Here is a 22,007-nt window from a genome sequence, read left to right as displayed (position 1 = left end):
CCAAAGACATTACAACTGCTTCACCATGTCAAGTTCTTTGATACCTACAACTATCTTTCTGTCCTTTTTAATATTCTAGTAATTCTCTTTTTTCCCTTTGTAGCCTGAGACTGAAGGCCATTTTGCCTTCCCTTCACAATTTTTAAGTATTAGCTCATGCTCAGTGCCTTTGGATGTTCCAGTTAGGCTACAGTATCTAATGTGAGGTGAAAAGCTATAGATACATCTCATTGTGGGTATCGTTCCAGGTATTTTAAAGATCTGAAGTCTTAGAATGTAATTTGTTTCCCCAGCTATTGAGCGGACAAACAGATGGGCCCCTCTTGTTAAAATGTCTGTCACATAAATGCAATATGTTTACAGTAGGGCAGAAACATCATGTAAAGTAGTTCTTTTTTTGTCATCGGAGTTCCCTGGTCACAGCTTCAGAGCAATTCAGATCTAGTATCAGGTTAAAACCCCAGCATACTGCAAGAAGGTTAAGCTTTCACTGCTTTAATACAAGCTGCACATAAATAAGACTGGGGTCATGGGTACCCCACTTGAGAGGCCCTTCCGTATACAAGTTCTTCTTGGCAGCCATTAAAACATTCAGCCAATGAGGTAACCCGGATGTCTACTTCAGTGTGGATTGTCCAAATTCTCTGCAATCCCTGGCGTTGCTTCTCACACCATTGGTTATACACTGTGAATCAAATTGTTAACACTCTGCTTCATTGCACTGTGCCATACCAACAGCTCACCGTCCCAAGTAGCATTGGATCAGTAACTTGAAAAAAATAAAGCAAATGGTGCCCGACTCATTCCATTGGCCTGTGAATGTGTTTTGACTCATGCATCAGTGGAATGATGCAACCACCATCTCACAATTTTTTACTTTTTATTTTCTCGATTTGCCACAACAGTACAACGCCACCAAAAAGCAATTGACAAAGGTAACGGGTCCCAGAGGTGAGACCAACTTTTCTAATGCTTGTTTCTATTGGTACTTCTGGTTACTCGGGCAATCACCCACTGTTCACACCAGCTAGGTACACATTCGTCCACCACTCATCTCTAAAACTGCCAACTAGTTTATCTTTTTAAACAGTCATCTGTCTCATTCTCCATTGTGATTGGAATGTCTTTTTGAGAAGTCATCACAATTATGCATTTTAAAAAGGCCTCATTTGGACAATTGATTAGCCCCAGAGCTTCTGATCGGCGTTTGCTTGCCTTTTGCAGGTGTGGATCTTTGGGTATGTGTTTTGCCAGTAAACTTGCAATGCAGGGCATGCTTGCCTCCTTTTATAAGAAGACACTGTGCGAAAGAAGGTGGGCCCTCGGCCCTTCCATGGGCTTTCACTAAAGTAACTTTAAGACTCTGTGCTAAAGCCTGTGGGCTGAAATCAATGCTACTTACCACAGATGCATAATGATGCTTATCCATCTATTCACCTCCAGCAATTCCCAAAAGAGGGAATCCTTCTAAGATGCAAGAGGTTTGTAAGTGGGGTGTTGTGAGCTGCATCACCAAAGGCCCATAGTCGGCTGTTGGACTCCATGATAATAGAAAACTGTTCAATTTCAAAGAATACACAGCCCTTTTAAATTTCCAGTCCGGAAGAATATGTACTACTCTTCCCTTGTAAGTTGCTTGTTACAGCTCTATCCTTGGAAGCATGCAGGATCGAGAAAGCATTAAGGATAAATGCACCCTTGCTTCTGGTAGTTGCCACCCAGACATGCCAGTGACTGTTTTTTATTCTGAATCCTAGGCCATTGTTTCCCAACCTTTTGACTTCTGTGGACCCCCATGCTATGATTACTGGAATCCGGGGACCCCCACTGAATCATTATTGGACTTTGGGGACCCCCTCCTAAGTCATGACTGAAAACTGGGGACCTAATCTGTTAATATTCTTTAATTTTCTAAGCAGTCGCGGACCCCCTGAGGGGGCTTCGCGGACCCCCAGGGGTCCCCGGACCACAGGTTGGGAACCACTGCCCTAGGCGATGTTAAAACAGCTCTCTACCTTGCATACATGTTGAAACTCTAATTTAGCCACCCAGAAGTCCATTGACCATGCTCGCATATTTGACCTGCACATGGTGGCAAAGCTGCAATATCTCTGTGTGTACATATATCTTCTGGCAGTACTTCAAAGCAGACATTCAACATAGACTCCACCAACAACTGATATAGACCTTCCCTGTGCATCCAAGGTGAAGAACTCTAAGGATGTGCAATGCAAGAACTAGACTGCAACTTACAAGAACAAGGACTCTTAACACATTGGCTTGGGGAGAACAAGTGACTAGGCTGCCAACCTAATGAAACTACCTTCCACAGTGACAGATTGCCTTGATACACAGTTGTGCTGCCATGTAAACATGTGCCACGCAGCACAAAACAATGTAATTTAACACTCCTCACCCATCATATGATCCCTTGTAACAGGTACTTTTTTTAATCATGATCTCTAACGTGGCTTCCCGGTGCCTACTCGGTCCCAGTTGTATGCACCACTGGTCGTGAATACTGTAGGTAATATGAGCTGCACATATGCTGGATGGCTGGCTGCTGGAAGGAAAATGAGATACACAGTGAATTTCTTTCGTACTGGTTAGAATCTTAGTCTAAGTGGGGTCTAGTAATGAAGAACAGTGCAAGTCTGAACAAGCCACCATCCTTATAGGTCACTTGTAATTATCCTGTGTGTGCCCTCTGAATGGTTAAATTAGAACACTTACGACCCTAGTTTGCTGTGCCAACCATTGCGGTCTGCCCTTGCATTGAGGATTATATTCAGCCCCCTGAAAGCGTTTGCTGCGCTTCCACGGTCGAAGGGCACACACGTGGCCTGCAGCCAAGGCTCCCGATAGAGTAGACGTGCCAGTATGTTCAGCCCCTCGGTTCATTCTTCAGATACTTGTCGATCGCAGCTGATGAGGTCTGGCATTGCCATTGTTTGTGTGCAGCCCAGTGTGGCCATGTCCGAGCCACACAAAGGTTGCCTGCATTGGAAAGTGTCCCCGACGGCGGAAAGCATTGATGCTGCCTAATGAGGCCTCTGAATGTGCTTATGTAGTGCTTACTGTTAGGCCGCAGTAAGAGCGCAACAATGTGGAAGAAAACACTGGCACACTACCACTGCACACAGGGCATGACTAATTGGTGATCTAATGAGCAATTTGTTTGCAGTGGTACTTTTGGGGTTCCCCGAACCATACGATATTGTACGTTCAAGCATTCAGGTGGAACTGGCTGACCAGAAGAGTTTGGCGTTCGCTGGGATCCACAGCAGTGTGTCCCTTTAGGAAGCTTTACTTGATGCCCTGGCCGCTTGCTAAGAATATGAACCATGTAGCGAAAGATGACACTTACCTTTGGACTTCGCAGGTCTCGCAGAAACCTTTGTAAAGAATGTTGTAGAGAGGGACTCCATTCGTTCTTGCTTTAAAAAAGGTCTTTCAGTACTCTGCCATATTGTGTGCTAGACCTTAGGCACACCTGTGGGTGGGGCCCTGAAGTGCAATCTGAGTGAAAAATCCACCCACCCTCAAGACACCTGAACTAATCACATATCAGTCACCTTGTGATAACTTGTCAACCCTCAGGTATTTAAGTCCTAAGGCACAATTGCAAGTGGGTGAACAGCAGTTTTAGCAACACAAAAGGATGATGGACTGAGTGCTGAAACTTTTCAACCACTCGCCCCCAATCACAGATCTGGGTTTAATCCATCCTTTTGCTCACCATGACACCCCAGTTTGGACCTAGCCATATGCAAATCAGTCTTGACCCGGTTCCCAGTGGGAGCAGTCCAGCTCGAACTGCCAAGCCAGGTCCTCCCTGGACCGGAAACAAGCATCCTGGGACCGGTTTCAGGGTATCACCCAACATCAGCCAGGATAGCTTGAATCCAGTGGCACAGTGAGCAAGGGACCCACGTCTGGGCATACCCTTTCCACTTAGGGCAACTTTAGCAACACACAAGGATGATGGGCGGAGTGCTGAAACCTTTCAACCACTCACCCCAGTCACAGATCTGAGTTTAATCCATCATTATTTTGCTCACCATGCCACCCTAGTTTGAACAGCAGTCCTCTCCATGCTTGCCTGAGTGATTCAGTCTGCCAATCAGCTATCATTTACACTTGCTGTCCTGAGCCAGTCTTTCCCTGCGTACTTTGGAATGTGTTGTAACTATGCCCCAGGAGGCAGTCCTCCCTGAATGTTTTCCTATTCATCCCAGGCCGGTGTTCTTCTGTGGTACTAAAATATGGATTTTTATCCTGTTACAGGCATGTTTCGAGCTGCTGTTCCCAGCGGGGCCTCCACCGGAATCTACGAAGCACTGGAGCTGCGTGATAATGACAAGACTTGCCACATGGGGAAAGGTAATATGTCAGCTTGCTGCCCTTCACCATGAGCAACTCTAATGGTTGAATGCAAACAAGTAGCTATGACTATGGATATACACCGATCTGATCGTGCTTTCTTTATAAATATTTTTACTCTGAAGTGGGTGCTTTATAGTGTTACACGGACGCTCTCCCCATCCGTGAGGTCTTGCACTCTGAATGCTGCTTGTGCTGGTGACTTGCATTTGTACTGAAAGGAGTTTGAGCCAGTAGCCTCTTTACCACAGTTTTTTTCAGTGGTCACCATGATACTGGATAGCCAAATAAAACTTTGTTCTGTAATTGTGTTCAGCTGTTTCCACTAGAGCTCGAATGTCCCAGTTCGCAAACATTGGTTCTGGTGTGCAAACACTCCTCACTCCTGTGCAGAGCTGAATAATGGTTTAACTGAGCTTTGTGGACAGGGCTTGAACACAAGCACATAAGGCTAAACGCACAGCTTTACGTAAATAGGTCTCATTTCAATGCTGGAAGCCTGTCTCCAACATTGTCACTCCTTGCACCAGCCTTACACTTTGGTCATTTTCTTTCCTGGGGATCACAGGGATTATCTCCTGGCTGCCTAGTACTCATTGCTTTTTACTCCTATTAGATTTTTCCACCTCTTTGTTCTATTTCTCACACATTTTACTTCTGTCAGGTGTCTCCAGAGCAGTGAAATATGTTAACGAGTTCTTGGGACCAGCTTTGTGCACTCAGGTAACAAAATGTGTCCATTTACCTGTACAGGTTCTGTTCTGTCATTGCATGGGTTTTACATACTAACCTCTCCAGGCAGGCATTCCTAGACAGAGAATATCCCCAGGCCTCCTAGTTAATCTTGTGCACATTGTGTGATGCCACTGTTGTGATCAAGCATCTCCCACAGTGGCTGTGTGCTTGGTGCATATTTCGAAATGGGTAGTCATCTAGCAATGCCTGCTGTGCCTGTGAGTGCAGAGTTGTTTGAGTGACTGATCTGCTTGTTCTCTCCAGGTGTCTTACAAGCGGTTGATCACATCAATAATACCATTGCACCTGCTCTGGTTAATAAGGTAGGAGCTTTTGTCTTGCTAACACGTAATACCAATGATGCCCCTGCACAGTGTGTTTAACACTTAACCTTTCAGACTGAGTGTTAAAAAAAGATTTCCGCAAGTCTTTAAAGATAAAAAAAAATGTGCAATGTATGCCTTCTGCCACAAACTCGTTTCCCTGTCCTTTCTGTTGTCTGGTCTTAGATCCTGTACACCATCCCTCGTTTTCTGCTGTTACCCCTTCCCAGGTGTTCGACCGTGATGGGAGTCAGGACATTATATAAATCTCAAACCATGCTACCACTTAAGACATTTGCATCCATCCATGTATAAGCGACCTTCAGTATGCTTAAGCGTTGCCAGTTGCCACTGCATGCACGGATGCCAACCCTAGTTCTTGTTTGTAAGTCTTCTGGTAGGACACAGCGTTAGCTTTTCCAAGGCATCCCTCCTTGGCGCAGTGGACCATCGTATCCTTCGTGTCTTAAGAGGTAACATTCATATGCCAGTGTCGGACTTTGAACCATTCTTAACTGATGGCGAACCAAAGCTTCTTACAAACCGAAAATGTACCATGTAGAGAGGAATCCGTGTGTCCGACCTAGAGACCAGATTAAGGACTTGTTATTGAGACCATGAATAACAACTTGTGTTTCCTGTAAAACTGTCCCAAGCTGTCATATACAGTTTGTTTTTACAGGTCTATTGTTGAGGTTGGCTCCTTATCCAATGTGTGTTTTGTGCCTTGAATGGAGTCTTCAGTTGGGGATAATTCCTTGGCTAGACCCCATTCTGAACTATTATGAAGTCCTTTAAGTTTAAAACAAGTAAAACGTCAAATAGAAACCCATTCTGGGCTATGGGGCATCTTCATGTACAGCTTGCTGATGTTCCTGTAGTGCTTTGGATGGGAAAGTTTCCTATTTTCATTCTTGGCAAAGAGGCAAATGTTTGAGATAGTTGGGGTAAAAACGCTTATCAGAATTCCTGGCATGCACTTAGAAGATCCGATAATTGTTGGATCACGCATCCCTGGTACGATGAAGGCTGTTGTACTTTTAGAACCAATGGGTAGTTACTATTGGGCACCCTCTATCAAATAGAAGTATGCTTTAAACCATCAGTCCCTACCTCCTTCATAGCCTGCAAAATTTCCAGAAAACAATTCTTGGGAGTACAGTTGAGTTGCCTTCACAAAAACCTGAAATTATATTACAAGTACTTTGACAAGGACACAACAAGGCAGATATCAGACTTTTTTCAACCTCTAGTCTTTTCTTTTAGTGGCGGCTTCCCTTATGGCTACTCCAGCGTGCGTTCCAGTCTGAGGCCAAGCGAATCAGGACAGGATGGCACCGATAGATTTGAAAGATGGATACTTCCATATCCCTGTTGAGTAGAGATCATTGGATGTTTCTGATATCAGCACATGGGAATTATAAATAGATGTATACTCTTATGTCTGAACGCCCTTCTTGGATGTTCACAAATATTCTCTTAGTAGTGGCGGCCCATTTTCATCTTCATGTTCCTTTGCACACTAACATGGATAAATGGCTTGTAGGGAGACTATTTTACTAGTTTGTAACTGTCAGGAAGCTTCTTATCCATCACTCTGAGGTCTTGCTTGTTTCCTTCACTGCAATGCGACTTGAGTTTGTAACACAACTGATTGACTTTTCTGTAGGTATAACATTTTGTACAGAGAAGAGGATAATATTGTAAAGGGCAGCATAACATTTTCCCAGTTGCTGTGGTGGTTTCAGAGGCTATCAGGTCCAGTTGTCTTTCAATCATGGCTTCCCTCGGCTGGACTTTTAAGGCAAGTTTTCCAGCACCATGCTCAGCATGAAGTCATCCCTGTTCTGGGCATTCATCCTTACCCTAATTGATCTTGCAAATCTTTACATAAGCCAGCAGCAGGGGTAACATACTCTTGCTCTCCAGCCTACCAGTTCGGACTGCACATTTAAGGGGTTGAGATCACGCACGTAAATTGAAATAGCATTTAAGGGGATGTTGACATCATCTACCTAAATTGAGATTTCATTAAAAGGGCTTAAAATTCGTTTAAAGTGACCAAGTTTTGGTTTTCAGAAGAATTTTCCAGAACTACCTGCGGTAACTTTCCAGTTATGAATGCATGGAAACAAAGATTGAAAGTACTAGAATCACCATAAATGTAACTTCTCACCTTCTTTTTTGTCCTTCACTTCTCATTCAGTCACCTCTAGTCTCCCATTAATGCTGTACAGTGCACTAAAAGTCAAATCTCAAACCCCTACCTCAACTCTCCTCACTACGCCATTTTCAGTGACGCTATCATTTTACCATTTCTCTCTCAAGCCTTCCCACGACCTTGTTTTAGCACCTACTGAAATGTAGTTGTTGGACTGCTAGTTAACTAGCCTTTCTGAGCAGGCCCCTTTTTACCCAGAAGAGATTGTATTTTGCTTAAATCCCCGGATGTCTTCAACCTCTATCAGTTCACTCCTTTACTGTGCACCTTTCTTTGTCCTTGTTCTAATTTTCCATTTCATGCTCCTGTTGCCTGTCATGCTCAATCCCTGGCAGGGTCATGGTTCCGATCTGTTTTTAGGCACTTACCTGGCAGGTTCCTTTTGGTCTAGCATAGCCTAGTTGCAATTAGTTTTTAAGGTCTGGTGGTCTGCACAGAGGTGTGTATGTTGACTATTGTTTCTGATTCATTAAAGTATACATAGACTGCTTTAGTTGAGCCTTGATGACCATCTTCTCATGCTGTTGGAAGTTTGTTGAATCAATCCAACTTCTAGAAAGTAATTCTGTTGGAATGCTGGCGGGACTTTCTTTAACATCTAAAATGTAGACTTCATCGCTGCACTGCTTGTCAAACAGTTTGTGTGGCCATTCTGTACAGAAAATAATGTTTTTAGCTGTTTTTTCTCAGTACTGGCAAAACCAGTTAATTTAGTTTTAATGTGCTAAACTGTATGCATGCAAAAAGCATTTGTGCGTGCTTGTTTGCATGCGTTAGCACCACAGAAGGATGATGGGCAGAGTGCTGAAACCTTTAGAACACTCAAGCTGTCATAGATCTGAGTTTAATCCAGCGTTCTTTTGCTTACCATGCCCCCCCCCCAGTTTGACAAAGCCATATGCAAATCAGTCTTGACCTTGTTCCCCATGGGACAGTCCAGCACAAACTGCCAGGCTAGGTCCTTCCCGGACCAGAAACAAGCATCCTGGGACCGGTTTCAAGTATCGCCCTTCATCAGCCAGGCTAGCTTGAATCCAATGGCACAGTGAGCATGGGACCCAGGTCTGCGCATACCCTTCCCACTTAAGGCAACTTTAGCAACACAAAAGAGTGATGGACGGAGCGATGAAACCTTTCAAACACTCATCCCCAGTCACAGATCTGGGTTTAATTCATTGTTCTTTTGCTCACCATGTCATGCGTTGGCACATTGAAGCCTGCCCTGTTTGCGTAGATAATTGTGTTCTGCTATTGACAGCTTGAATTAAAGCTGCTTTCTTTCATGACGTGGCTACAACGCTGACCCTTTTCAGCTGGTGGTGTGCCATCTATAGTAATTACCATTTCCTTTAAAGGACAATCTGCCAGGTCTCGCTTTCACCACAAATGATGGGTGGTTATGGCTGAAGTCTTCTGTATGCATGACAAATTGTCACGCACTTGAATTGCATTAAATTGTGTTGTATCTGAAAGAGATTGTGGTCTCGTTTGTAGAAGGAATTTACTTTAATAGCTATGCCATTTATTTTAAATGACTAACTGTATTTGCTGTAAACTATGGGTATACGTATACATGAAACAATAGATTCAAAATAACATTTAAAATGCATTTGTGCCAGATGGCCGAAGCTGAAACACATTAAAGTGGAATATGTTGTAGCAGAGCTGGCTTTATGTAAATTGGAAACTGAAGTAGCCATTCATAAATGTAATTGGCTTGTCTTGCAGAAACTGCAGATCTTTCTAGGTGAACCTTGTATGAATACCTTTAAGAATGCCCATACACCGAACAGTGCAAAGCGGACTAACATCTTCCGGATACTACAGTACTGCGACATTGGACTTCACACCCAGCGATATACCCAAATGCCACCCTTCCTTATACCCCCTTCGTAAAATTAGTGAGGGGATTTACTGGGGCGCAAGGGTCTTATTTCCAGCACATACTACACGTTCCAGCACTTTACACCGATTCACCTCCATGCTTTCCAGAACCCATGACAAACCACTGCTACGGTGGATATCACACAAACAATGGGAAGCTCCGTGGTGTGACATCCACAAAACCTATCGCAGAATCTCCCTGCAGGAAACCGCATACAAACTTATGTATCACTAGTACTATAGCCCAGCATGCCTTTCTGACCCTCTATGCTCCACAATGCTGGAGATGTGGCCTAGCACGTGGTGACTCCTGCCACACATGGTGGTCTTGTAGCCTCACCACAATCTTCTGGAAAGAGATCCTAGGACATAAAGGCGGTGGTCAGCTTCCCGCCCCATCCACATACATCAGTGATATTAGGCATTTGTCTTCTATTACACTAACATTTTAAACAAAAAGATTGATTAAAAAAAGAATGCCCCGGCACCGCATAAACAAGCAGTTTCTATTTTGAGCTATCAACATAACAAACGCTGGAGCACTGAAATGTATTAATGGCAGATTTAAAGGATGTTGTGGCTGAACTGGTCAACATAGCACGCTGCGTCTCTGGGCACTGGATAAGAAATCCTGCAGCTTTGGAGGAAAATATGTAGTGTCTTCAGTAGCCTGAAAGAAGGGCAGCCAAAGTCCAGAGCCACCAAGAAAATTACAAGGATAAGTTACCTTTGAAGGTCGGTTCACATCCAAGTAATGTTTTTGGTTAAAATCTAGCTTGCTGGATGCTGAAATTGCGAGGGTTCCATAATTTTGTGAAATTTCAATTCAAATATCTTCTATAATGTGGCCTGATCTTAATAAACGAACGGCAGACCTCTGTTACCAAAGGTACAAGTCCCACATATGTCTAACCATTAGAAGAGGAACAACTGAGCCAGGCTGTATTCTACTCCAGCGCTACTTGCTGACTCTATTGATGTACTATGAAGCTCTTGCTGTTTCTGTGCCTCTGGGGTGTGCTGGTTCCAGGGAATAAATCAGATTGTTTTCAGCGAGGTGGAACCGCCTCCTCGTTGACTTCTAGAACGCAGAAACAGGACTTATGTAGCTAAGCTTCCATGGGGTTGGGTGTGATGGTAATAGCATTTTAGGTGTTTTAACATCCGTTTTTTTCTATGCAGAGTGTGAATGTTTTGGAGCAGGAAAAGATAGACAAGCTGATGTTGGACATGGACGGCACTGAGAATAAATGTAAGTGTGCAAGGTTATTTAGATCTGTTAGTAGATACTGCACAGCACACTATTTATCAAACTACACGCTAATCATTTGAGGCAGTGGGAAATTAAAATATTCTGTATTCCACTCCATATGACACATTGGAGATCATTACTGTGTAGTTATAGATCAGCCCCACGTTCCTTTGTAAAGTCATTTTTTGATTTGCCTGATCTGCAGTTACTTGCTAAGGATTAGCATGCCAATTCTCGTGCAGTGAATACAAGTTAAAGGGAGATGTTTGGGGCGGGCGCAGGTGGTTGGGGCGTAAACTATTCCTATTTTATCACCCTTAGGATAATTAGGTTACCCCCAAACATGGCATGAAATTACAGCTTTACTCAAAGCGGGCTTTTGTTGTTTTTGTGTGAATCTGTTAAGTAGGTTTTGAGATGTAAATGTGTTTTAAAAAAAAAAGCTGAGTGGGTTTCAGATGGTTAATACCTTTCTGTGCCTCTGACATTTTAAAATTCGGGCTCCTATACACCGCATAATAGGACAGGCAGGGGGATATGGAAAAAAATGCAGAAAATAGCAAAAGATAAAATGTGATTGCTTGCCGTGCCATTTTAAGTAGTCGATTTGTCAGCCATTTTGTGATTAAATTATGAGTCGTATCATGTTTGTGACTGCTACAAAGGGTTAAAAGACAAAGGGGTGCGAGGCACAGAACAAATTAAAGAAAAAATTACAGTAAGGAGGGTAAGGGCCATATGCAGCCAGGGTTGGCCATCCTCTGCGGGTTGAGTCCAGGGCCTGGCTGCAGGCCAGGCGACCAACTGCTGCAATAGTCCTCACTGGAGGGGGTTGCCATTCACAGGGGCCTGGGCACAGGGTCCAGCTACAGGACCAGGCTCTAGAGCCAATTACCGCTACACAAAGCATAAGCATCTACAGCAGAGGTTTAGGAGAAAGTGTATTACAAAGAAATCCCCCCAAAACATTTGCATATGGCATTGGAAAAGGTGTCATCTTTTTTAAGGAGTAAAACCCAATGGACGATGCAAGTTAGGGCATGTAATGTGTGCATTGTTTATACGTGCCAGATTTAAGTTATTTGTGCGTTTGAGCCAGAACTATAATTCCCATATTAGCAGGAAAAAAATCAGTCTTTTCTTGGGTTGAGTTCTGTGTCCGGGAACGTTTTTTGCTTGCAAACGTTAGTTCATGGTAAGGCTGTGGGTCTTGTACATTTAGACATCAGAGCAACATTCGTGGATTTCAGTGGAAGTTCTGTGGTTGGACTCACTTGGTTAATAGGCAGAAGCACTTCAAGAACGTGAAGCACTTGTTCCAATTTGGCTGTTAATACTGAAAGTATGTCAGAAGGGACCTAATCTTGCGTGGCTTGCATTCTTTAAGGGTCCGGTGCCACGGAAGGTGGGAGGCACTAAATGTATCTGAGGGCCTGGAATTCCTTTTACATCTTAGTTTTCGGTGTATGTAGGATTTTCCTAGTCATGCTTTTAAAATTGTACTTTTATTTTCCTTAAGGACAAATTTTAGAGGCTCAAGATGGCGTTAATTAAAAAAAAAAAGTCTTGTTTGGAACAATGCTTGCTATTGGAGCAGGTGGATGTGTTTTTTGTGGGGGGTGGGAATCTACCCAAATTGATGTTGGCCAAGCCTACAATCAATATAAAAAAAAACTCTCTAATTTCCTTTATAACAGTTAACTTATGATGTCTTTAGTTATCTGTAATAAGGAAAGGGCATAGTTTTACAGCCGAGTTGTGAATTAATAAATCCTCCTGCAAGCAGCCAAGGTGAAAAGCAGATCAGAGCATCATTGTAGCTACGGTTTACACAAAATGAGTATAGACTTTATTTTTATGATCTCTTATTCTAAAAGGAACAGTCGGCACAACGATTTTATGGCAACATACTTGTTTAAAATAAATACAGGAAATATTTATTGCATGTTTTTACTGACCTGGAAATTACACGACCCTATACAAAAACTTTTCCTTTGGTCTCATTCCTTGATATGATCATGGAACAAATATATATATATATATATATATATATATATATATATATATATATATATATATATATATATATATATATATATATATAAAAAATCGTCCATTTCGGGCATAAAGTACATTTGCTAACTCATTTTAAATAGTTCTTTAAACTGAAAATCGAAATGGAATGTGTAGGCTTTAACATAGGTTATAGGCTACAGAGAGGCTGGCAAACTGATACTAAACCTAATGCTGCATGTTCTACAGAGTCAGTTTGTTTTTGAATGTGAACCGCAGACTCGGAGTGCCCATTATGAAGTAAAATTACCTGTAGACCTGTCTGGGTTCAGATTCCTGGGGTGACAGTGCAACACTTATACTCTGACCAGGTCTTAAGATCTCCATGGAAAATTAGCTGCCTGATAGCAATTCAGACTGCAAGCCTGAATGAAAAGTAGTTTTAGGTTCTAGTTTCCAGTTTGACAAGTCCTTTGTTCCTGTTCTCTTGCAGCAAAGTTTGGTGCCAATGCCATTCTGGGGGTGTCGTTGGCAGTATGCAAAGCCGGTGCAGCTGAAAAGGGGGTGCCACTGTACCGCCACATTGCAGATCTTGCTGGAAACAAAGAAGTCATCCTGCCAGTCCCTGTAAGAATGTTGTGGACTCCTCATTGTTTGTTTGGGGCATACTACATATGTGGGAGGATGGGGGGGGTGTTTGATAACGAATGAGCCCTTTGAAATACTGTGTAAGCAATCACAAATAATCAAAGCTTGTGAGTCGGACAGATTTAGTGAATTAATTGCACTTGTCTGGAACAAAATGTTTGTAGTCCATTACTTTTGGCAGCCTGGGACTTTTAGCCAGGACACTTTTACCGATGGCGGCAGAGCACTTGACTTGAAAGGTTATTGCAGGAGAGTCTGGGCTGAGGAACCAATAACCAGGGCATACCGTTGAATCATCTTCCAATGATGGCAAGGAGTAAAACCCTTAAATCGTAGTGACCAATGGAGGAGACGGAGCAAGGGTGCACCCAGTCCTCAAGTGCAGACCCAGAAATAAATCTGCAATGGGCACGTCCTGTACAAAAAAATATCTACTTCCTGCAGGATATGGTTGAGGGAAAAGTGGAAAGCTTTATAAATAGGTGGAAAAGTTCTACCGACTGAAAACAGATTCAAAACTGAATGTCCCTCTGTGTAGACTATCTGCTTCATTGTGTGGCTGTGCATCCTTAGGACTCGAGCAATAATGGTTCCAGGGGTTTCTGTCTTGAAATCCAGTTTAGGTGGGCTTCAGCGTAAATTGTGGTGTTTGGTTTGTCGGTCTCCTTCGGAATGCTACTGCCTCCCCCTTTCTAAGCCCATGTGTGCTTTTCGGACTCTTGAGAGGCTGGAGAGAAGACATGTCCTTGCCAGAGTGCTTCTGGAAGTTGTGGGGTAGTGAGCAGCAGAGCAGACCAAGCCTTTATGTACGTGGTGAAACTATTACAAAATCTGTCCAAAAGATAGCATGTAACTTCAGTTGTGGTTGAAGTAGCTGAGCTGGGACGCCCACATGGCAAAACCAGGCAAAGTTGGTTTCAACTTAACTTAAAAGACGTTGATCGATTCATTTGTTTTGTTTTATCCTTCAAGGCATTCAACGTCATCAATGGCGGATCTCATGCAGGGAACAAGTTGGCTATGCAGGAGTTCATGATCCTGCCCGTGGGGGCAAGCAGCTTCAAGGAGGCCATGCGCATCGGAGCTGAGGTCTACCACAATCTGAAGAATGTGATCAAAGCCAAGTACGGACAGGATGCCACCAATGTGGGGGACGAGGGTGGCTTTGCCCCAAACATCCTGGAAAATAAAGAAGGTAAGGATCCTGCCTCGCTGGTGAGTGGGTGGCCACCACCTGGGAGTAGGAGTGTAAATGTAAAGACGCGTACTGTCATGGAAGTCTAGGACTGGAGCATAGGAAGAGATTAAAGGGATATCTGCGGGGATGAGGGCCTAAAGTTAAAGGGGGGATTATTTAATTTCTTCGTGTTAGAAATGCAAATGATTGAAAGTTTCTCTACAGTGGCCATTAATCATTCCCTGATGCCATTGAAGGCATTGTCAGACAGATCAGAGGGGTGTTTACCCTTTTATTTAGAATTAAACAAATACAAAGATGAGGGCAGCAGCTGACTGAAACGGAACACCCATCCAGGTTCAAAATCGTTTGCCTCGGGGAATTTTGTGGCATGTAGATTACGCTTTAGTTTGAGGACCCCCCAGGAGTCTTATATTTTTGTTATGTGGACCAGGACAGTGTGCAGAAAGCACAGGAGCTGAAATGTTTTCCAAGGGGGGATACCTCGATTCTTATAATACCAAACTGGGGTTTTATTCTTCCCCACACACCGGGCACGCAGATATCGGATTAAAGGTGTTAGTCATATGTGCAGCAGGAAAATGTCATGTTTTGTTGGCAACAAACCAGAGTTATGTCTGGTCTTTGGCACAAGGAGTGAGCTCACAGTCCAAGCTATAACTCTCCTGCCACTTTACACTAGTGCCTCTACAATTACTAGTTAATTCACCTTAATTTACCAGGAGCTAAGCCTATTACTGTAAATGTGACTGAGTGCTGTGCTGTCATTTGTGTAGGAGCTGGGCGCGCACTGGTCTATTTATAACCCCTAGTGAGCAAAGCAATTCCACAGACGGTTTACAGACATGTGGCTCTCGGTATCTCAAGTCAGAAATAACTGCCTTCGCAAAGAGATGCATATTTGACTGGAATCTCATTACAGCTACATTGGCCAAGTCCTGAACAAGCATGAGTGCACATGGGTAGAGCTTCAGCAGAGTCGTGCCTCTAAATTATTGGTAGCACTGGGATGGAGGGCTCATCCTGGCTTCCCACCATGCTCGGCCACTATTGTAAAACCTCATGCAAAGCAAAATAATTTGTCTCGAGTCTGGAAAAACGTTGTTGGTGTGTCAGCCAGTGACGAATTGAGGCCAAAATGACTTTGCATGTGAGTGGTTGAAACGAGAAGTAAGATGGAGATAAAATTGAAGACTGGGCTGCAAACTAAGAAAGCTGCACAGATTCAAAGGGTCCTAGAGGTGACTTCAGCCAACCAGAACCATATTGTGATGCAGGGTCTAGGGGTGGTGAGGATTCCTTTGTTTTTTTACCACTAGACGCTTTGAGATGTTGGGACAGAGGTGTGCTTTAGTTTCAGGGCTAAAGTGCCTAAACTGCATGTAATTCAGCCCTTTGTCTTGCTGTTCATGTCGTGATTTCATGGATTGTTCTTCCAGCTCTGGAGTTGTTGAAGACTGCCATTAGCAAGGCTGGCTACACTGACCAGATCGTGATTGGAATGGATGTTGCTGCTTCAGAGTTTTATCGCGAAGGGAAGTATGACCTGGATTTCAAGTCACCAGATAACCCCAGCCGCTACATTTCCTCTGACAAACTTGCTGACCTGTACAAGAGCTTTGCCCAGAACTACCCAGGTAATGTATTCTGACACACACAGAGTAAGTGTGGACAGTTGAGAGGCTTGCACTGTTTAAAGGAAAATTGGGCGACAAATTTTTTCCATCCAGATGCAGACTCATGGAGTGTATAAAATCTGTAAATGATTCATTAGTTGCCGCTAAATCACGGTGGATCTCCCAAAGACTAATGCAAATTGCCATACCCAGGGCTGTTAGTTTCTTTGCTTTTTAAACCTGTTTAGTCTGCTCCCTTTAAACTTGCAATGTGTTTGGAGCTCCCTGGCACATTGGTACTATTGTCATGTTTTGCTTTTTCCCTGCATTAAGTATGTTTGGTAGTATTTAATCTGGTTGTCTCTGTAGGAAGAGGGTCCTGTATTTGGATACTGTGTAAAGGTTACACGGTGTCCCTAATGAGTGGACAGGGCTTGCTATGCAATCTGTGCTCTATTTAGGGGTAGTGTTTCCAAGCAGCCTTAGGCTTAACACATTAGTGCAAGGAATCTACAAATACACAATAGTGAATAAATGAGATGTCCAACTTAAAAAGGAGATCTACACCAATTTGTAAAAACAGCAAGTATCATGTTTAGACATTGGAGAAAAATCGATCAGCTAAGTACATTTTTAAAGGCGTTCTTTTCCACAGTTGACACACTGCAAGTTCTGCAATGTTATCTTATGAGAGTAAAAACAATTTCTGCATTCAGGTGTTTGACAGCTTTCGGGACCAATCTCGGACTTAAGGTGAGTATTGGGTAAGGGTTAGGACCCTGGCAGTTGGGTGCAGAGGTGTAGTATGTATTTCAGTGGAAATCAGTCTCTGTGGAAAAAAGCTGCAGGCTTTGGCTAGGAGGCCAGTCGTGGACAACAAACAGGTAGGTTACAAACACTGGGTGCTCGGGGATGTAGGTGCACCTTTGGTCCTCTCCTCACCAGGTCATGCGCGATGGGTGCAGAGGTGTCCTTTGGTGTTTGATTTCTGTGTCCGGCAGCACTCGCGGTCAAGGGGTCCTGTGGTCTGAGGCTGCAGGCGTCATCTGGGAGTACGAGGGCTGAAACCACAGTGAACATGAGCGGGGGGACTTTGTTGACACCAGGGGCCCACTTCAGCTCTGATCTGGCAAAGGGTGCAGTGGTTGTTTTCGGCATCTGGTTTCTCACCACAGAAGCCAAAGGTGTGCAACCTCATGCGACTTCAGGGAGTCCAGGAGGGGTGAAACCACGATGGACTCTGACTCTGGGGCGATAGGGAACCTTGTTGGCACTGGTGATCCGCTTCACCTTGGGTTGGAGAACAGGTCAGTTGTCCACGAGAGGTTTTGAGTCTTTATTGAAGGCAGGCAAGTCCTCCTGGGTTTTTGGAGTCACAGCTGCAGGACATGTCAACTTTGGTGCAGATTTCTTCGAGGGATGCAGACAGGCCAGGTAGATTTGTTACCAGGTCAGCAGCTGCTTTTCTCCTCTTCTGGTGTTGCAGCTCTTTGGTATCCTTTGTCATAGGTCATCAGGATCTGCTTCTCTGGTGCCAGGGGCTCCTCTAAATACTGCTTTCAGGGGCGTTAGGGTTTGTAGGGTAGTAGCCAATGGGCTACTGACCCTTGGGGGTCACTACGTCCCCTATATGACCTCTTCCTGTGGGAAGTGGGCATAACCCTGTCCCAGAATTCCTAACTATGCCATCTCCAAGATGTCTTGTGTCCACCTTGCAGTAGCGTACCTTAGGGGTGGTACTAGCCTGGGGGTGGCACACCTACCTGACTAGTTAATTTTCCCACCTGTCTCGTTGTCAAATGGGCTCTGGATGGAGGTGGTGGCCTCGCCTGTGAGGAGAGCCAGATTCGTATTTCAAAGGGGGCAGCCCTTTGATGCTTACCACCTTAGGAAGGCTGATCAGCAGGGCATCCTGTGGCAGGGGGTGTTACACCTTCTTCCTGAGCAGGCTTTTGCTCTGGACCTCCTGAGAGCAGATGGCTCTCACTCTAGGGGTCCAGAATGGTCTCGGGTGGCAGGCTGGCAGAAACTGGTCCGCAAGCACACCAGAGGCTGATGGGGATTTTTAGGGGGCACTCCTAAGGTGCCCTCTGTGTGCATGCATTGGTAAATCCAACACTGGCATCCGTGTGGGTTAAACACTGGGAGATGTTTGATACCAAACATCCCAATCTTGAGTGAAGCCATCATGTAGCCTGGGAACTCCTATTGACCAGTGTCCAGCACATGTATTTAAAATGGCTTCCCTGTCCACTTACTAGGTCTGAGAATCGACAAAGGCTTAGCAGGGGCATATCTGCTTGTGCATATATGCCCTCACCTGTAATTGTGCACCCTGCCTTAGGGGCGACTTACATATATTGCATGCAGTGTGAAAAGACATGACACACAGGCTGTGTGCCATGTCATGTTTTCACTGTCTGTACGAAGAGACGCAGCCTGTCATGCTTGGTGAGGTGTCCCTGAGAGGTGGCACAATTCGTGATGCAGCCCTTAGGGACTCTTTAGTACCCCAGCCCCTAGATACCAGGGGTACCATTTACAAGAGACATAGTGTGCTAAAGGTTTTGCCAACTGGGGAAACAACGTGCAGTTTTGGGAAAGCTATCTGGCACTGGGGACCTGGTTAACAGGAACCCAGTGCACTTTCAGTCAAAATCACATCAGATACCAGGCAAAAAGTAGGGGGTAACCATGTCAAAAAGAGGCACTTTCCCACAGTCTCCAAACCAGGGTCCCATCGACATGTCGGCGCTAATACTTCACCAGTAAGTTACTCCACCTGGTCCAGGAGTACCCAAAGGGGTCCTAGGTGGAGGAATTTATTTCAATGGCAGACAAATTGACAATCAGGTTGATGAAAGGGAGTAAGATAAGAGTACCCACCTGTGGTTAAGGTTTTACTCGAACCCCCTTAAACTTTGTGTGGCCTTTCTTCTCTAATGCACAGTATAAACAAGTCTTTTGTGCACTAAAGGGCCATAGCATTAGAAAGCCTCAAAATCATAAAAAGTTACTAGACCTTCAGGTTGAATAGCTTGAATAATCTACTCTACCTAAATGTAATGCACTTGACCTGTAATGCACTTGACCTGGAAACAGCTCTCCAATTGTGTGATCCTAGGCAAATATTGTATTTTAGTTGTCTTTTTCTTCATTTTCACGTAAGTTCACCTTCAAATATGGGAGTTCAGCATTTCTGCTGTGTAAAAAAAAAAATATATATATATATATATATATATATATATATATATATCCTCTTTTTAAATACACTAAATGTTTGCTCCATGTATAATAAATCTAGCCCACATATAGAGGTACATATGATCCATCGATGACTTGACTCTTAGTTTACTAATAGCTTTGCTGTCAGGGCACGAGTGTTTCTCAGTTCATGTTTAAACACTCACTTTCAATAAATATATTACTAAAACATGATATGGTCGCGCACGGTCATTTACAGACCGTAAATTTCAAAGAAATATCCAAAAAACGTCCCACTAACTTGCAGTTTTACTGATAAAACTATATAGTGTATTAATAATCTGAAAATTGGGTTTCAGAAAACATCATTTGCACATCACCAAGTAAAGTGTTCTGACCTTTTTCATCCTATTCAAATATTTTTTTCATCACACAGATACAAAAAAATGGTCTTTCACAGCTACTGAAATATATTTTGAAATGTTTGTAAAGTTGACTCCGTTATATAAACGTTGTTAGGAAAAACCTGATACCAAAAGCTTTTCATTTCACTTAGGTCAGACAGTTCACCTTACAAAATCCTGGAACTCTGCAGTCACAAGGAAGAGTATTTGCATTGCAAGAAGACAAACTGACTTGACCTCAGTCTCTGAACACAGAGCAGATGTGACAAGAATAAGATTTAAAGATCTCTTAATTGTTCAGTTTCTAACTGAACAGAACACCTGTCCTTTGCCCACTGGCCAGAAGGGGCGAGTTGGATCTAAAAATAGCTTGACCTCATAAAATAAAACTTGCTATAGCAAGTGGTTGAGTGGATTTTTCGAGCTCTGGTTAGGGATGGATCCTTGTGACGCTGGCACGCTTCGGGATCAACTTTCCGATTAGTGTCCTTGTGTTGTCTGGATTGCCATGGGTGTACATGCACAGAGTAGTTTAGGCTGCCAACAGGATAAGAATACTTTAAAAAGTGCATTTATGCCAAGACAACTGTTGTTTTTTTTTATTTTATTTTTATAAATAGTTCAACGCCATTATTGCCAAGTCAGAAAGAAGCTTGTAAAATGTCACTATGGACATTACAGGTTTACATAGACTGCACAATGACCTTAATTGCCCTAGACAGGCCCTGCTATTTTGGAGGTCCTCGTTTTGGTTATCGACTCTTTATTGGCCACTATTGCCAGGATCCTTTAACCTTCTGCATAGGTACCTGATTTTTTTTTTTAATCTTATAAAGATGGATTGACGCACGTAGAGAAACGAGATGGTGCTGGCTGAGGATGCTATAGTGTCCTTGGGCCACAATGAACTCCCATTGGAGGGGGTTGTTTTGGCCCAGAGAGAACTGCTGTGGTACTGCCCTCGAGCAGTTATCTTCCCCACTGAAGGCCCAGCTGCCGTTTTTTTTTTTTTTCTCAAGGCAATTTTAGTTATTGTCCAAACACCGGTCATGCTCCTATCGTTTATACCAGTGTGACATAGATTAACCTACTAAACTGCCTTCAATTTAATCTGATCAAGAGCCAGCTTCATCCTTTAAGACATGCACTGGCTTCATATGTATTAGCTCTTTACCAACACTGGCATAAAACAGTGATGTATCTTAGCCCTTCTTGTTTAATCTCTATTTGGCAGATACAAATGACTCACTAGCTGCAGTCCATCCTCCCCACCCCAAATTTGCAGACACCCACATACATTGTCTCAAGTATGCAGATTACACTACTTTTGGACCCCACTGTGGTGGGGCTCCAACGATCCTTGGATGCACTTACATGATACTGCAAGGAAAATACATTATCAGTCAATTACTCAACCTATAATTATGGTCTGCAGAGCCAGACCCACCAAGACTTTCAATAAATAAAATTTGTCATGGAAGACATACATTTGGAACGAGTATTAAACCTAAAGTACTTAGGCATCCACTTCAACCAGCAGGGCTCACTCAACACAGCGTATCAGGCTGAAAAATCTCCCTGTCCCTGACCATGATCTTCAAAAAGGTAGAAAAGATGCATGTCCCAAATCTTACAGGCTTCTTCAAAGTAACCAATGCTAAGTCCATGCCAACATAACTTATGGCTCACTAATATTCAAAGACCATATTGCAACATGGCTGGACGAAGCTCAAATCTGATGTTGTAGGAACCTGTTCCACCTTCCAGGAGCCACTCCGTTGTCCCAAATACGATTAGAATTTGACCTATGCAGTCATGCTGAGGGCTTGGTTCTGGGCTACTACGTCAAACTCCTATTGGGCCCCTAAGGGATCCCTTAAAGGACAGATTTGGCTAGGTATTTAAGATCACATGCACCGATGGGAATCCTACGTGAGGACCTCTGTAGAACTTTTGGGCATGCAGAGCATCAAGGAGCAAAATCTTCCACCAAAATGAAACCAAGTTCTAGGCAACCATATCAGGAGAACAGGCATGAACTAGCAGGAATCGCCCATGTGGATCTGTGTGCCTCTATCAGGATCTTGTTAAAGCCTCATGCCTTCCAGCCGCATCAAAAAGGAACT

General features: G+C 43.6%; 1 protein-coding gene across 3 annotated transcripts in view; it reads left to right on the top strand.

Annotated features, from left to right (window-relative positions):
• The window catches only part of ENO1 (enolase 1), a 35,379-nt gene that overhangs the window by 6,055 nt on the left and 7,317 nt on the right, over nt 1–22,007 (top strand). For 2 of the 3 annotated variants that reach the window (XM_069241149.1, XM_069241151.1), the window contains exons 3-8: nt 4,288–4,383; nt 5,383–5,441; nt 10,729–10,798; nt 13,305–13,438; nt 14,432–14,654; nt 16,097–16,294. In XM_069241149.1, the coding sequence (XP_069097250.1) occupies nt 4,288–4,383; nt 5,383–5,441; nt 10,729–10,798; nt 13,305–13,438; nt 14,432–14,654; nt 16,097–16,294 (780 nt within the window). Of the gene's footprint in view, nt 1–4,287; nt 4,384–5,047; nt 5,107–5,382; nt 5,442–10,728; nt 10,799–13,304; nt 13,439–14,431; nt 14,655–16,096; nt 16,295–22,007 lie in introns of all 3 variants that reach the window. The other variant, XM_069241152.1, reaches the window with a different exon arrangement.

This window comes from Pleurodeles waltl, chromosome 6 (assembly GCF_031143425.1).
Source record: "Pleurodeles waltl isolate 20211129_DDA chromosome 6, aPleWal1.hap1.20221129, whole genome shotgun sequence".
NCBI lineage: Eukaryota > Metazoa > Chordata > Amphibia > Caudata > Salamandridae > Pleurodeles > Pleurodeles waltl.
The sequence above is the reverse complement of the archived record's forward strand: the minus strand, read 5'-3'. Positions and strand labels throughout refer to the sequence as shown.